At 29.2% G+C, this 18,096-nt stretch overlaps 1 protein-coding gene across 3 annotated transcripts in view; it reads right to left on the bottom strand.

The window, feature by feature from the left end:
- Positions 1-18,096, bottom strand: part of LOC142329822 (angiotensin-converting enzyme-like) — a 507,200-nt gene that overhangs the window by 424,493 nt on the left and 64,611 nt on the right. For all 3 annotated transcript variants that reach the window (XM_075374676.1, XM_075374677.1, XM_075374675.1), the window contains 5 exons: positions 15,583-15,741; positions 13,539-13,635; positions 10,197-10,346; positions 5,055-5,246; positions 1,920-2,017 (listed from right to left, as the gene is read on the bottom strand). In XM_075374676.1, the coding sequence (XP_075230791.1) occupies positions 1,920-2,017; positions 5,055-5,246; positions 10,197-10,346; positions 13,539-13,635; positions 15,583-15,741 (696 nt within the window). The remainder of the gene's footprint in view (positions 1-1,919; positions 2,018-5,054; positions 5,247-10,196; positions 10,347-13,538; positions 13,636-15,582; positions 15,742-18,096) is intronic.

The following is an 18,096-nucleotide window of genomic DNA, read 5'->3' on the forward strand; positions in this document are numbered from 1 at the left end:
ACGGTTTATAAGCCATATTCTTGATATGTATCAAGATGTATATGTACCATTTTCTTCAATGTGATAAAGTGTAGAATTAGATTATTATTCTGCTTCCAGGTATTCTCTTTGATTCATTTTTTTTTTTTTTTGGTTCTTTTATTTTACAGAAAACTTTAACAATGGCCTTGAAAAGGCCCAGAAAAAAATTTTCTGAAGCAGCACCTCTACTAATTTTAGCTATGGCAGGCTGCCACTGAAAAACATAATGGCATAATCACTTCAAGAACAGCAAACATTCAGCACAAGGTGTACTGGAAAAAGTTAAGGATTGAAGCAGTTTTCCATTACCCTATTCACTAATCCAAATTTATTACAGCACATGAGCCCATTAAAATCCCGCTTATATTCAGCTCTAAAAATGAAGTTTAACTTTACTCACCTAAGTGACTGGTCATATTATAAAATCATTACTATCAGTAAAAAAATTATGACTGATGCCTGTAGTACTTCAGGGCTTTACAGCGATAAGTTAATCTGTAAAGAATCATTAAATCAATGACATTTTATAACCATTTCTGAAACTGAATGATTTACATTCCAGCTACTCAATAGTAAAATTCTATTGAATTATCCTGATACTATCAATCTGCTAATGAAAGACAAAACAAGGTTTGGTAAGTCAGTTCCAATTTTATTTGGGAGATTTGTAAGTCTATGTTTCTTAGACAGAAAGAAACTGTCCTTTATCACATCATTCTTCACAAACTACATCATTGTGGTCAAACTCTTTTAAAGTTGTAAACTATAGCTGGAGAGGTAAACTCAGCTCACACAAATGACTGTACAATACAGATAATAATTAAGTCAATAGTTATCCTCATTTAATAATAAAATCTATTAAGATAACAATAGAAAGCTAAATAACTTTACAACTTAGTTTACTGGAACTTTAAATGGACCCACTGCTTTTATAATTTTGTCATTGTGGCACAACCTTCTTCACACCCTAAGAGAAAAATTATGAAGCACTTTACTACAATTAATACTGTTTATTGAAAAGTCCCTTTCTAACAGTATTCAAATGTTTTGTGAGCTTTGATATTTTAGGTTAGGTAAAATACTTAGGTTAGGAAATATTAATTAGGTTTTGAAAATTTCATAATGGGTATATGTTAATGTTCCCATTCCATGCTGTAACATTAATACCACACTTTAGAATATGGAGAAGGGCTTTGACATGATAGACCAAGTTTCATCTCCAGTATTAGTACATTTCAAGAATGTATCAACTTTGATGTGACTGTAGACAGAATGAAAAGCTACCCAAATCAACTCAAAACTAAAGTAGTATTCCCTCTGTGCATTGACTATTTTCTTCCTCTACCTACTGTGTACAGTCTGTTTTAATCCCAGATACACCTTCAAAAAAAAATTTGGATCAATGAACCCAAATTTTCCTTTCATGCGAATGAGACGCTTCGTATGGTTACTTCCAGGACAATGGAAATGTGACAGAGCTCATATATTGAGCCATAATGGAAAGAAAGCCATGCCTACACCTAAATATGCAATTGACAGTGAACAATAGGTTAATTATTTGCTCATAAAGATGAGCAAAGGTAGGTCAAAAAGATGTACAAAGGTACATCTATTTGACGTATAGAATAAAGAAAATTAACACAGAATGTGTAATAGTCATAAGAAATAGCCTTTATATACTTCAAATGGAAAACAGATTTTTGACATTTAATAATAGCAATAATAATCATCTCTAAACATAATATAGTATTGAGTTCTATTAATATAAAGTTTTAAATATTTATTTGTTGAAATTATACTAAGTTGCATATATTTACTAAACTTTAAACTAAACAAATTAACATATAATTCCACCAAATTCTATTGATACTCAGGCATTAAATATTAAGTGAAATTACCTGTTGAAGCATTTGGGGTGTAACATCTGGATAATTTTTTCCTGGATATGGAATTGTAATATCTAAAATATTTGACCATGACTGTGCCCACATATTTCCTATAAAACCAATGTTACAAAATATTTAATTTAAAAAAATAATACAAATGCAAATATGTAAACTTAATTAAAATGGGATCATTTTAATTTAAAAAAAAAAGCATTAAAAGAGAATGTAAGTCTTTTTTTTATTGCTGATAGTACAGTAAATTTTTATAATGACATTAAGAACTAACATTAACTACTAAATAAAACAGAATATTTTTTAAAAAACCAGTAAATATAAACTATATAAATGAAAATTGGACTTTATACTTTTTAACTTCCATGATGGGTTTTAAACAATGGTGATACAATTTTATTATTAATTTGGTTCCTTTGAATATTCTATTGTTGGAAATTTCCTAAGAGTGGACTTCATAATAATGTAAGTGAGTACTATTAAAAATACATATAAAACAAAACAGGTAGCACATAATCAATCTTTGTACCTCATGACATTTATTATATACAATAAATTTCTTTTTTTATATACAGTAATTTCTTTACTGCAGCTTAAAAGAAATTTTAAGCTGCAGTAAAGTAAGTATTAAATTTATATTTATCACTATTTAAGAGTTCTCTCTGAGTATTAATAAGTAAACACATTTACTTGCGTATAAGAATTTCTTGTTTCAATTTTCTTATAAAAAGTTAAAAAGTACTTTTTAATTAAAAAAAGCAAGCAGCTGAATTAAAAACCAAACACATAATTTGCTTTTTTCTGATTTCTGTTTAATTGAAGTGGGTTAGGTTAGGTAGACCAGTAAATGGAAATTTTGCAATTTAAGATTTTTTTTATTGTGAAGAAAAAATAAACATCTAATTTTTGTTGGTTTTTCAATTTATTTTTACCAAATGAATATTAAAGTCTTAAGGATATCTAGTCAAGCCTACCTACTGTGATTGTCATTTAATCAGAATTCACCATTACAAGGGTTAAGTTATTTTTGGTACAATTATGTGCACTGAGAATTCAATGACTGTTAAGCTTTGCTGGCTTAAATTTAGAAATTAGAGGGAATAAATAATAATAATAAACTAAAAAACATACAATATTAGGTTTCCCAACAAAAATTGCCTGAAACCAGGTAGGTAATAATTTTGCCAAATTTGTATATTCAAATTTCATTTTGTTTTAATTTCTCTATTTTTTTCATAATCTATCATAAGTTTCAAATTTTTATAAGTTATTGTCTAACCATTTTTTTTTTTTTTTTTTGTACAAGTTGGTGTGAAATGGTGATAAGTAAATGGTGATATAAGTAAACAGAACAAAAATTCTTCATTTGAGGCATATTTTCATTAGAAGCATATTCTTCAAAGCTCAGCTTTTTTTATATACAATTTTACCAATACAAAATGGAAACATTTAAAAAACTATTATTCAAACTTTTTAAGATAGCAAAAATCAAATTCTCCTGTATAATTAGGTATTAAATTTAAATTGACCTAAATTTTTGTGATTATTGGTTTTATTATATTATCTGTTTTATTGTACTATATTCAAACTGTGGTATTAATTTTGATTACCAGTCAAAATTTATATCAGCAGAAAATGCCAATTCAATATACTTAAAGAGATAATAATTGCTGATGCATAAATTAACTTTTTCTTTCTAATATATATGTTTTTTTTAAAAGACTTAAATTTTCAGCCAAGGTTTATCAAAATAAGGACAAAACTTAATTTACATGTATATATAATATAAAGATTAGAACAATTTCATTCAAAAAATATTTAATTTTTTTAATTCTTAGAGAAGGAAATTTTTAAATAGTTAAGATTTTCCCTGATTAAGATACAACAGAAGAAGAAAACATTCTTAAACTACTTTAAAAATAAAATCTGTCAATGTTAGAAGTTGTAGAAGCTGTTAATATCTATTACATAATAAACAGTTTTCAAATAATTTAACAAACTAAAAAAGAATTCTTCAAAAGTTAAAATTAAAACTTTTTGAATTTTTCTTTAAAATTTTAACTTTTTGAAATTGATACCAAATTAAAAACAAACAACCACTAACTACTCAAAAATAAAAAAAACTGAAGAATCTTTTATATATAATTATTTTTATTTTTTTTTAATTTTTGTAAATGTATGTAGTTATTTTTATTTTTATTTATTTATTTTTTTTATATATTTTAACTTTATTTAAAATATTGATGGGTATAAAATAAAACAGACAATGCATTTATAAAAAAATGCCATTCCAAGAAACATTAAAAGCAAGAAACTTGCACCTATGAAAAAAAAGAAAAGGAATGCTGAGAAATGATGTAAAAAAAAACTGCTACCAAACATAGCAGGCTCAAATGCAGTAATATGTATTACACTTTACCTTAAGTTTATAATTTGTCTCATTTATACAAAATGTAGTTGGAAGAAAATTTTCCTTATCAGTTTTCAAATAATCCTTATATCTGCTTTTTAAGTTGAAATCAAGTATTTTCCTACCACTTTTTTAAAATTTTGCTTAAAAATTTAATAAACACGTAATAACATAGCCTAATATAATCAGGCTATGGTATGAATAATTAGTACATTACAGCTATCTAGTAATAACCAGTGATAATGGAAAGGAGAAAATATTTTTAAATAGACTACGTAAGATATGTAGTTTTTCATTTCAAAAGTTTTATATTTATCGAAGAAACTAACTACAAGACTGCTATAGGAAGTCCCATAAAAAAAGGAAATTGAAAGGATTGAAATCAATCATTTTTTTTAAAAAAAGTAAAGCTTGAATATATATAAAAATATACACAGGTCAAACTCAGTACATTTACCATTTAAATTCTGTTAAAAATTATATATTAGTTAAAAATTAGTTTATTATGATATATGTGGGGTATTATTTCAAAACTTGAAAGGTTTTTATAATCAAAGTTTATACTCGCCCAACTACAAAAACGTATCTTGAATGCCAATCCCTATGGCATTTGTTACATAGCGATGTAAATGGGATAAATTTTTCTTACGTTTTATTTACTACATTAAAAATATTTCTTTTTATAAAAAATAATTAAAAGGAAAGATACATTCAAAAGAACATACCTAATATATGTGCAGGTAATGGAGCTTCTCTACTAATTTTTTCTGGCCCATATAAATCTCTAAGTTTACGACGAACATACGCATGCAATTGTTCATAAAGTGGTTTAATTTCTTGCCAAACATCTTCAAGTTCAAACCGGAAACCAGGTGTTTCATATATTTCCATCCAGTATTGAGCATAATCAGTCAAATCTGTAAAAATAAATATGTCACAGTACTCTTTTTTAATCATTTCATTTCTTTAAATCATTAGTTTCAGGAAGATAAAAATGATATAGATTCATTTATTAAAAAGAGATTATGTTTTATGATCTAGAAACTGTGCAAAGAAGGTTATGTCAATAAATAACAACTAAAATCATTCTGCTTTGTGTGATGGATTCATTTTTAAGAATGAAACTTTCACTGGCATGTGTCAAAGAGGGTTATGCATAAACTGCAAATTCTAAAATAGTTCCTTTGTTGAAATTTCTTTAAATATAATTGATAATATTTTTCTCAAAATACTAATACTGAAATTTAGAAATATAATTATAAGATGGTAAGAAATAAATATAATGTCATTACAGAATAGTATAATCAGAAATATATATTATGAAAAGCTAGCACAATCAATTTCCAATGCAAAAATCTACTTCATATACCCTAGTGGTCTTCTGAAAAACTTACCTACTTCCAGTGTCCTAGTAGAAATATTTCTGCAACATATATAGTTACTCCAGCGAATCTACAAGCTTGTGACGCCATGTGCTAACATCTCATTATATTGTTGTTTTCCAAAACATTATTTTTGCACGTAATTATTATTTTTATTTCATTTTTCTACTTGCAAGCAATATTGGCCCCCAAACAATATATTTACGTTGTTGGGTGTTCAGTTCTTTCCACTTGAGTTGATAACATGTATAAAAATGCTTAATGACTCAATCTTGTAAACAATAACAATTTCTTAACCAATGACTGACTAATGCTCTGATTGTTAATATATACAGGCCTATAAAAATGTATATATGGAGTTAGAAATGATGCCTTTCATCATGATTATATTTAGATTCATAATTTTTAGTACACAATGTGTGCGTAAAGAATTAAACTTTAGTCCAGTCTGTACCATGTTCAGTGAAGGTATTCGGATAGCATTTTTGTGTGGCCATATTATTTTATAATTACTCATTGTTTTTCGCAAATTTTTTGTAATATATTATTGTTTTATTTTTGTTTGTGTTATTAGTGCATTTGTTATGGCAGAATTTAAATCCGTAGTTAGGAAAAAAAACTTAGAAGTCAAGCACGTAAAATTATCAATAATGTTTATGATTTTATGATAAAAGAAGCTCTAAAAGTAGGTAACTGATGACAAACATATAATTGGCAATCAAAAACGCAAAGAAAGAACTTTTGTTGCTTGTGGTATATCAAGAACACAGTTTCAAAAACTGAGAAGAGAAAAAAAGATATGATTCTTCAATCAACATCTCAGTCATGTACTTTCAGCACACTGAAAAAGCATTAACGATGTTCGAAACTTGTCAGTGGACTGGACAGTTTTGATTTAGATGTAGTTAAAAGAACAGTTAATGAATTTCATTCAAAGAAGAATGAATTACCTACTTTACCATTTAATAGTAATTCAGGCTGGAGGAGGAGAAATCGGTTTTATACTGAATGCATCACCAACTTGGAATGCCAATTAAAAAAGTGGCAACTATCATGACAACATGAATATAGACAATATCATGAAATGGGCACATGAAAAATTGATTCCAAATTTTCCACCAATGTCAGTAGTAGTTGTTGATAATGCCCCTTATCGCACGCAATACAAGTATTGATGAAGCACCAAATTCTAACTTCAGAAGAAAAGATATGACCAATTTGCTGGAAAAAACCCATATCCCATATAGTTCAAAAACGCTGAAACCACATTTATATGAATTAGTAAAGTTACATAAAACTAAAGTACAAAAATATCACTTGGATGAACTTTTGAAAAAACATGGGCATCGTGTTCTTAGACTCCCACTGTACCATCCTACTTTGAATCCAATTGAGATTGTATGGTCAGCTGTAAGACATGTGGCGAGTCATAACACAACATTTTCTTTCACAAATGTTGAAAAATTAACAACGGAGAAAATTAATTCCATGAATGAAGATGACTGATAACTCTAATGTGAAAAAAAATAAAAATATTGAAAAAGAGTATGAAAAACTGGAACCACTGATAGATGAAATGACAGAACGTTATATTATATGTAGACACTGGTAGTGAAAGTGAAAATGAAAGTGACAGTGATAGTGATTCATTTAACGAGGATGGTAAGCCTGCTAGAAATTTAAATTAGATGCATGAAGAAAATTCAAGTAAGCTTTTGTTTATTATTAAAAATTAATAATTTAGTACAAATAAAGGTTATAAAAGAATTAATTACGTATTATTTATAATTATTAAATGTAAATATGATAAGTTATTACTGCATACAATATGATAATAGGTAATACTTCGATTTGATATGCGGAGTTGATATTTTCAGGCCGAGTAGTAAAACGAAGTTTGCTTGTGACATCATAAGCTCGTACATTGGCTGGGCCAAGTATAGAATAAACACACACACCATCAACAAACTGAACACAAATTAATATACTGATGCAGGCATAGACTTCCTACATTTTATAACGGGGAAATATAAGACAAAGTGAATAATTATTAACATACAAAGGGCATACAAATGAAATTTTATTGTTGATTAATTTTATTGTTGAAACATAATAAATCAATTTTCTTGACCTAACCACCATACAAAATCATCAGCAAGTAATACTTTCAAAACATACAGAAAACCAATAATAATAAAATCTCATAATACCTCAAACTTTTATCAATCTCCGATACAAGATCTACTTTTATAAATGTAATTCATAGATTATTCAACACACCTGTATCATCTGAATACCAGTCAGAATAATTTAATACTATAAAATACCTACTATACACAAATGTATATAGCATACTTATTGACATACTCCTATATAAAAAAAAATAAAAACAAAGGTAGGGAAAACAAGAACCACATCATATTAACATATATGAAAAAACTCAGAAATATTTTACAAACTTAAAAATCTGTTTACAATACGACTTTCAAAATGAAAAACATAGCACAAATTACTATTCACAGAAAATAATCACCAAATTCAGTATCCTTAGAATAAATTGCTCTGTTTAACTTACAAACTGAATTGCTGTGTCTTTATTGTATTCTGTCACTTAAATAAAAAATAAAACCCAACTTCAAAAATAGATACAATAAATACATAAAGCCATCCATAGGAATATGAAATCAATATTTGCAACCATCTCAATAGATGGAAATCACAAATTTGTCAACATTAACAACAACTTTGATAATCTAAAGATACACAAAAAAATAAATTTAACACACTATATATTATGAGATGTACTAATATACAACAATGATATATAAATCAACATAATTCAAATCCACCATACATTTTCACATATTCTAAATACATTTCTGCTAAATTAAAAAGAAAAAAAAACAGCTTTAACAATAGCTGATGTCAGGATGAGAACCAGCAGCACTAATCACCTAAGATGACCAAAAGAAAAACTGAATGTTATAACATTGATTTTATAAAATTTTATTTTTAATTATTTAATTGGTTCAGTTAGTCATTTAAAAAATTTATATGAGCAATTTTATTACCAAAAAAAGTTATAAAATATGATCATATAAAAGTTATAATTTATGGTTCAAGAAAACTGAGATCAAATAAAGAGATGTACAGTAAAATAGAAGACCTGTAAGTAACAATAAGAAAACGACGACTAAAATTCTATGGACACACGATCCGAATGAACCAATCAAGGCTAAACAAACAGATTTTCAATAAACTCTGCAACTACAAAGGACAAGGTGGTTATATTAAACAGATGAAAGAAGAGCTCAAAAGTTTCAACATTACAGAAAAAGACTGTCTAGATCTAAAAAAATACAGAAAGAAAATTTTTAAATTAAAGATTCCTGTACGTGAAAAGAAAAACTAAACAGAAGAGAATGGACTGAAGACAGAAGAGCTAAGCCACCTGAGTCCGAAAGACCACCAAGTTCGAAAGAATGAAGAACTTTTGGAGGAAAAAGAAAGAAATAACATTAAATGATATTTGCATGAAGGCCTATTTGAGGAGAAAAAAGTTTATAAAATTAAATTTCAATCAAAAAAAGCTAAATTAATAATAATTGAAATTAGAAAAAAATAAGAACGCTAAAAGTGCATGTCTCTTTATAAAAGTCAATGCTACACATACTTCCAGAAATTATTTATACAATTTTTACCTTTAAAAAAAGTTTGATGCATTACAACAATAAGTTAGTGGTGACTAATGAAGTGAGTTCATCAACACAGATGAGCGACTTTACAAATACATGGTTAGTGTTAGTAGTTAGGTAATACTCATTTTGGTTCAGTCTGGTACTTTGACACTATGAGAATTGATTTTAAAGACAGTCATTCAGAATTTTGTTTGAAAATACATTCTGAATCAGTGATCTGTTTGGATCACATACATGCTAATGTTAGTGTGTAGTGCAATCAACTACTATTTATCAAATAGTAGCTGTTTTTTTATTTGTAGGAAATATTCATTTGCATCATCCATTAAAAAAAGGTTAGATAAAATAAGAAAACACACTTTATCATAAATAAAATTTTCTTATGTTTTGAAATCACACAATTGATTCAATACAAGGTGAAGTCCTAGTACAATAATCTAAAAGAGAAAGCAAGAATACATACAGTGTATTGTATCCTAAATGAAACACCAATAGATTGCTATAGTCATAGATTGTACCCTAGGAGAAGTCAATTACAAATGTAGAAGAATATCAACACTCGCTTCTGCTGGCATAAAGGTGTAATAACTAAATGTGACAACCATATAACTCATCCAGAAAGTAAACTAAGTCCTGATGTTACATTTATATATAATCTTCTTATAAAAGTTTAGACAGGGCAAAATATTTAAATCATTTTACTTCTAAAAATAGCAATAGTAGTGATATAAATAAATGATACAGTATGTTAGTCAATAAAATTACACACTGCTACACAGATAATTACTTTGTCCATTAAGAGTAGCTGCATAATTGCTTATTTCAACTAACTGTTCATACAAATCACGCAATTTCTGTCCACTTCGACGATGCCACTCAATCCAAGTATGTTGTAGTTGATCCCAATCTCTGCTATGTGCCATTATATAGGTTATTTCTAAAAAAAAAGATAAAACCTATTAAATAGCATCATATTCATAAAGAGTATGCATAACAATCAAAATTATTAATGATAAATGGTCTTTCATTTCTAAAGAGAGGTAAATTTATGGGGTATTATGTGCAAAGGAAGGTTATACAGAAGCCCCTGAATAATCCAGACTAATAAAAATCCATGCCAGTTGAGATTATAAAAAATTTGAATTATCATTAATTCAACTTAAAGGTACAGGTTAGAGTATCAAGGCGAGTTTTGGAAGTCAAAATACCTGCTGAAACTCTTTTAGTATACAAACAACGTTTTTATTACTGTATTGATATTATTTACATTTTAAAAATGGATTTTATTATTGTTTCTTTAAAAAGTCCACGATTTTTGTCTGTTTCATTGAAGTTAGTGATTTTTCTACTGCATCTTTTTGTGTTTGAGCCAATAAAAGTAGTTTATGTGGTGGAATATTGTTCTCTGTTGCTCACTGAATACAAGTGTTAAAATATTTTATGCTTCTTCATGCTTTACACTCTTTGCCCTACTCCAATTTCATCATCATCATCATTTTCATCTAACCTTGTCATACTGCTTCATAATAATGTCATTATCGGATTTAAGTTTGAAATATTCTTTTGCATCTATGTTAATGCAGTTCATAATAGCATTATTTTTAATCATAGAAGATAAAAGTTTTTCCAATGATGCTCGAATTAAAGCCTTGTCAATGGAACCCCAAGCAGCAGCAAGAGAAATCAAATTTTTCAGATTAATTTTTTTATCATGACATGATGTCATGATTCTGAGAAATGACTTGGAAAAGAAGGGCTCTCGTATTTAATTTATCAGATTCTAGGGAGGGAGTAATTTATAAATAAATATGAGTCATCAACAATCTAAAGCCTAGTCAAAAAATCAGTGTAGAAAGGGAAGTGACACACACAAAAAATCTACAGCTTCTTGTAAATTTGGAAAATACCAAATGTAAAATTATTTTTTGTTTGAATTTTTTCATTTTGAGTTCGGATTACACAGTATTGCAGATTATCCAGGATTCTAATTATTCAGGGGCTTCTGTATTTGCTAAGGTGTTAATATTGTTGAAGCACAAGTTTATGAATGAACACTACTTGAATAAATGAAGTGTGACAGATTAATAAATAGTAATTAATAAAAAAGAAGATAGATGGGTAGAAATTCTTCAATAAATAATAATAATGTTTCTTTAATAAATAGAAAGGAGGAAAAGCTCCCTCCAGTTGGCAAAAATTCTCATTAAATTTCTCTCATCTAAGCTTACTAAAAAATCAGAGAACAGACATAAAAAAAAATAGCAGCACTGATTATAATTTCAAAATAACATTTTTTTTTGTTTTCTTAGCAGTATTTACTTCTTTACATGGATTGCTTAAAAGATAGATAAGTTCAGTAGATGTTAGAACTAATTAACTTTTATAATTATAAGAACAAAACCAATTATGTATAATTAATTAATTCTTCATAAATTGTTCATTATTAATTAAACCTTATGTACCAGTTCTTTTTTATGGAAAGTCTGCCCATAAAGGTAAACCTATTGTAGGCAAGACATAATATAATTACCAACAAAAACAATTAAACAAAAGATTAAAAATTTTAATTATGGTAAAAAGTTGATAGTAACTGCCAATCAGAATGAACAGAAATGAAATCAATAAAGCAATTATTATAGTTTTTAAAATGAAAAATAAATAAATGGCAATTATTCAGAAAGATAATGCGCAATCCAAAGTCAATAATGTTGGCATTTTGCATGATCTAAACCTAATAACATCAGTATGTTAGCAAGTTTTATGGTTAAATATAAGAAGTGTTTTATTTTTAAAACTAAATCTATACAGTACATAGCACCCTCAGCGTACTATTTAAAAAATTATAATAAATAATTAGCTCATTAATACATTGCTATTATTAATTGTCACTGCTATAAGTACCTGTGTGAGACTTAAGAGCAGAATATTAATCATGAATTTACTCTATTGATAATGGGTGTTATTTATTTATAATTGGTAGATGGAATAAGTTTGTTTCCTTTATGTCATCTACCTCAGATAACTATTTTATTATACAATGTTTATATGAAAGCAATTATATATTTTCAAAGATATAGAATGCTTCTATACACCATTTTGTCAGAATTCTTCTGATAAACCCAGGTGAATTTTATTGTTGGATAAGAACACAGATTTTAAGAACAAATGTGTTACACCAAAAAATTTTAATTCTTCAAAAAGCTGATCAGTGGATTGCAGTTGCCCTTTGTGCAAAGCTGCTTTTATTGTAGATTAATGGAAATGTTAAGGAGTTCTAAAGTATTTGTTCAGTCTGCATAAAAATACTAGCAATCCATCTAATTTAATCAACTATATCAAACCCAACATTTGCAGGTCTGAATAAGCAAAATCACAATGAAACTTTGATCAGAGCAGAATCACAAAATACACAATTAACTATGTGACAGAAATGGTTATTGTTCATTTTTAATTCTTAAACATTATAAGTTAAAAGTAAATAGTAAGGAAAGATGTGATGTAATAAATAAAATCAATAAAAAAAAAAAAACAATTTAAAAAACAATTAGAAATTATTTAAGCATATTATTCATTTACATTAAATTAACTTCGTTTATTTCAATTGGTATTATTTCATAGCTCATGGAAGAGTGATGTTATATCTATACCGAAAAATTGTTTAATTTTATTTTAAATAAATTTGTACGAGGATCTTTTAAATGGAGAGGAGAACTTTAAAAATAGCAGGTGAAGCATAACAAGGTCTCTTGTACGTGAAAGTATTGAGTCAGTTTAAGCAAAAACAATCCTGTTATTTGTTTTGATAGAGCTGGATAAAGTGGATTTTTTTCTTAGCAAAAGGTAATATATTTGCAAACAAATGCGTGGATAAATTAAAATTTTAATCTAATAAATATTAAGTCTAAATTATTCTTATTTGTATGGATGTAAAATGAATAAATAAATATTAATTCTAAATCAAAACCAATTGTCAGAGATTTTAATCGAAATACAAGTAGTAACTTGTAAATTAATTTCTTATACATAACCTTGTTTTTGGAACTTTGAAAATTATATTTATTTAGTGATGTCACAACTTGTATAAGTTTCTAATAAAATGTAAATAAAAAAATAATTTAAAAAAATTTACCAGGTTCAAGTTTCAGATCACATCGAAGTGGTTCATTATACGCACAAATTGTAGCACTGTTATGTACAGCTAACATTTCATTTATCAGTCTGTTGTACTGTAATAAAAAAAATAATTAGTGCAAGCTGCATATATTTAAGAGAAAAAAAAACATAGAAAAATTTAAAATTAATAAGACATTAGTTGTAAATTGTTAAAAGTTTACTTGCTTTAGGAAACAACCAATAAAAAATTCTTACATAAAAAGGTTTTCTTTGTTAACATAAGCAGAACGTAGATATTTTCCAATCATTACTACCACTAATACCCACACTACGTGTATTACCAATTTAACCAAAAAACTTATTTTTAATTGCAACATTAGGTTTATTAATCCTACAATAATAACATACACATGTTGCTATGAGTCATATAAATGGAATAAGTTCACTTTAAAACATTTCCCTTACTGGCATTATAAGGCTGGCAAAGTGTTCTACAGTTAATTTGTTAAAAATCTCAAATAATTATTTCAATTTTTAAAGTATTGTGCTCCATCTCTGTTTACAAACTATTACATATATTTTAAAATACATGCATAAAATAGTGATTTTAATTATATCTTTCTTCTTTTTAAAAAAGTGGTGTTTAATCTTTATTGAACAATGTATCTGAAAGAGTACTGACAAAGAACAGTATGGGTTTAGAAGAGATGTTGGAATAGGGGCTGCTAAGAGTAATAGTTCAGTAATACATGGAAAGGAGGCAAAGAGTATGTTGCATTTGTCTATCTAGAAAAGGCATTTGACAGAGTTAGATGGGATAGATTACTGCTAATTTTGAAAAAGAAGAGAGCTGACTGGGGAGAGAAGTGCCTAATAAAAGAGTTGTACTGTAACCAGAGAATAAAAATAAGAGTAGGAGACAAAATGACAGGAAGAATAGGGATTGGAAGAGGATTAAGACAGGGATGATGCATGTCACTAACACTGTTTAATATATATCTGGAAAAAAATAATTAATTGAATGGGAAAAAAGGAATAAAAATCAAGGGAAAAAGAATAGAATCTCTACATTTTGCTGATGACATAGCGGTACTGATGGAGAGTCAAAATAAACTGAATGAAATGCTTGAAGACTTAAACGAAGCTTGCAGAAGTTACGGTATGAGGATCAACCAAAAGAAGACAAAATGTATGGTATTAGGTAGAAAAAAGGAGAGGATTGAGATTAAAATAAGAAATGAAGTTTTAGAGCTGATGAAGAAATTTCAGTACTTACGAAGCTTTATAACTGATGACTTGAATTACACAGTACAAATTAAAACAAGAATGTCAAGAAGTAAGCAGGCATTTAATAAGAAGGGAAGACTGCTGTGTGGAAAGTTAAACTTAGCGTTAAGGAAGAGGTTAATGAAGTGTTTTATTGGTTAATGAAAGAATTGGTTTGGAAGAGGTTAATGAAGTGTGTGATGCTCTATGGAGCTGAAACCGTGGACGATGAAAACAAATGGACAAAAAACAAATTGAGGCTTTTGAGTTGTAGGTATGTTGCAGAATGATAAATATCAGATGGTAAAACCATGTAACAAATTAAGGAGTCAGAGAGAACAGGAAAACACTAAATGTGATTGAATATAGGACAAGGAACTGGCCAGGACAGTGTATGAGAAGGTGTTTTTCACTGGATGCAATAGAAGGCTTGTTGAATGGAAGGAAAGGAAGAGGAAGAAGAGATTTCAAATGATGGATGAGAATATGGAAAAAGGAAAATTTGCTGAAAAAAAGAGGAGTGAACAAGGTGGAAAGTAGCAGTCGTTACAGGACCTGTCCTAATGGTAGAAAATCATGAATAAATGAATGAATATTTGAAAAACTATTTATCATATACCTGTGTGGTTCAGTATTACTGGCAATTATCTTATAGGTTATTTTTAGTGATATATAATTTTCCTGTCCATATTACTTCATAAATGATTTTTACTGTAGGTATTTAAAAAAAAGGACTAATAATAATAAATTGAGTAGATTTTTAAAAAAATGTAAGAACTAAAAAAAGAACTAACCCTTTCACGCTGGTCAAGTGGAAGTGCTGCAGCTCCAATATAGTTTAACAGCTTTAGTTGGCGCCTAAGTCTTGGATCTTGAACACTTTCCTCAGGTATTGTACGGACAAACTGTTGTATTTTGGATTGCAATTCTGCATAGGCTGCTTGTGATTGTAACTGTAAAGGAAAATCATTTGATGACAAAAATTTACATGATATTGAGAAAAATTAGATCATTAACTAAAGAACTATGACAAAGGTAAAATAAAATTTATTGTAATTTATAAGAAACTAACACACTTAAAGACATACATGCTCTTTCCTGTGAACATCAAAACAAAACACAAAAAGAAAATCTAAGTGACAAATGTTAAGCAGTAAGTGGGCATGACACCAAACAATTCAAAACACATGTTATTCAGTTAGCTTCAGTTCAAGTAAACAAATTGCGCTGAACTCAGGAGTAAACAAGCAGCTGAACTCAGGAGTATACTACAGAGTAAAGCTTCCAACCTCCAATTAGACCTGATGTCTCATGACAACCGCAGGATATAGTCCACCTCCAGGACTTAGACTGTGATACCACCAAGGAGGAAGTTGTAGAGATGGTGAAAAAGTTGATAGTCGAAGGTGGAGAGTTTAAAGTGATCTCTCTCTGTCCAGCTTATGGTGAAACGCAAAATGCCACCATTGTCACCTTGTATGACATAGCGAGGAAACTCACAGACCAGAGGATTAAGATCAGTTGGGTCCACTGTAGGGCTCGAGTTGGGGACCCTGAGGATTGCTGCTTTAGGTGTTGGGTCCTGGGGCACATGTCGGCCATCTGTACAGAATCTGACAGATCCAGATTGTGTTTCAACTGCGGGCAGCCGGGGCACAGGCAAATCCAATGTCAGAACAATATGAAATGCATGATTTGTGATAAGGAGGGTCACAGGGCCGAGGTCTGTCCAACCCCTCGATGAAGTATCTCCAAATTAATACGGGCAGGTATAGGAGATCACTGGAGATAACAACGATACGACAGCACAAAGGCAGGGACAACGAGGTAGCGACGGTGTGATGGTTAGCCTCCTGTGGAGTTCGTTCGGGCTTGCCGGGTTAGGCGACGACGATGAGACATGAGGACTTCGAGCTGTTAAGACCGAGAACCGGCTGGGGCCCCCTCGGGGACCCGCTTAGAGGCAGGCAGCTGTTAAAAGACCGAGACCCGGTGTCGATCCCCTTTGTGGGATACTCACCTTGGAGGCACTGGCGTCAAGACCGAGTCCCGGCCTCTATGGTGGGGTTCAGGAACGACATAGTCGGGCCTGGATACCTTGCTCTAGGGGTTGGATGCAGGCACTAAAATGATCCGTTAGAATGGACAATCTCCTGGACTGTGCTATGCTTCACGGTAAAAATCCAGCCCAGGGGGAAAAGCTAAAAAAAAAACAAAAAAAAACTCCGCATACGAGTGTTCAGGCCGATGATTCACCAGTATCTCCTGTAAATCCTGATGCATACAAAAGAAACTACGCGACGTTAATATTCAGTAACCACGCTCTATTATATTCTTAATTAATTCATATATTTTAAATTTAAATAGATTAAGATACTTGATTTTAGTTTTTTAAATGTTATGAAGTTGTCAATTCACAAACAGTGAAATTTCACTAATAGCTTAGATTAAATTTCTATGACAATAAACAAATAATAAATTCAATTCAGTTTTCGTTATCTGATTGCGAGTAATCCGTAGTGCTGTCAATATTAAGAAATACAACAGGAGACTCAATTTTTTTTTGTGTTATATTATCCAATTTCCAACTATTTGGTTCAACAGTATCAGTTACATAGTTTCCATTAAAACATTCCATCAGCAGAAACCGTTTTGTACAGTTTTTCCATTCTTCCTGGCCTGTTTTATCGATGGTTTTTAAGCATAAATTTTTAACACAAAATATTTTAAAAGTAGTATTTTCTGAGGATACGTAACTTTTGACTTGTCCCCAAATTAACTCAATCAGGTTGAGTACACAATGATAGGGAGATACTTGAAGCACGGTTTTGTCAATGGATCTTGTTTACTTATCAATTAAACACATTTTAATTTGTATACACATAAAAATGATTTTTAATACGCGAAACCATTTGCAATAATCGGACCTTAAGTTCATCATCTTCAAAAATCACTCCTTTTGAACTAAGCCTCTTTTTGATATCGTTCTTTTTCCAAGGCATGGCTGGAATTCTTCCTTTTTACTTGAATGATAAGAGGCGTTGTCATAGACAATAACCGAATTTTCTTCCAGAGGAGGTAACATATTGCTAAACCATTTTTCAATAAATAAAATTCCTGTACTTTTTTACGAATCGATTTTTTATCGAAATCGTCAACTTTACCTTCAATTAATCTGACGGGTTTTGTATTTTTAGGAAACCGTAATTCATTAGTCGATTTATACGAATCACATTATACATTGAAGCAGCACAACTTCGACATGTGTTAGCAGTTTATTAACGAAATCCGAAATCAACGCCGTTGGA

Source organism: Lycorma delicatula, chromosome 9 (assembly GCF_047948215.1).
Source record: "Lycorma delicatula isolate Av1 chromosome 9, ASM4794821v1, whole genome shotgun sequence".
NCBI lineage: Eukaryota > Metazoa > Arthropoda > Insecta > Hemiptera > Fulgoridae > Lycorma > Lycorma delicatula.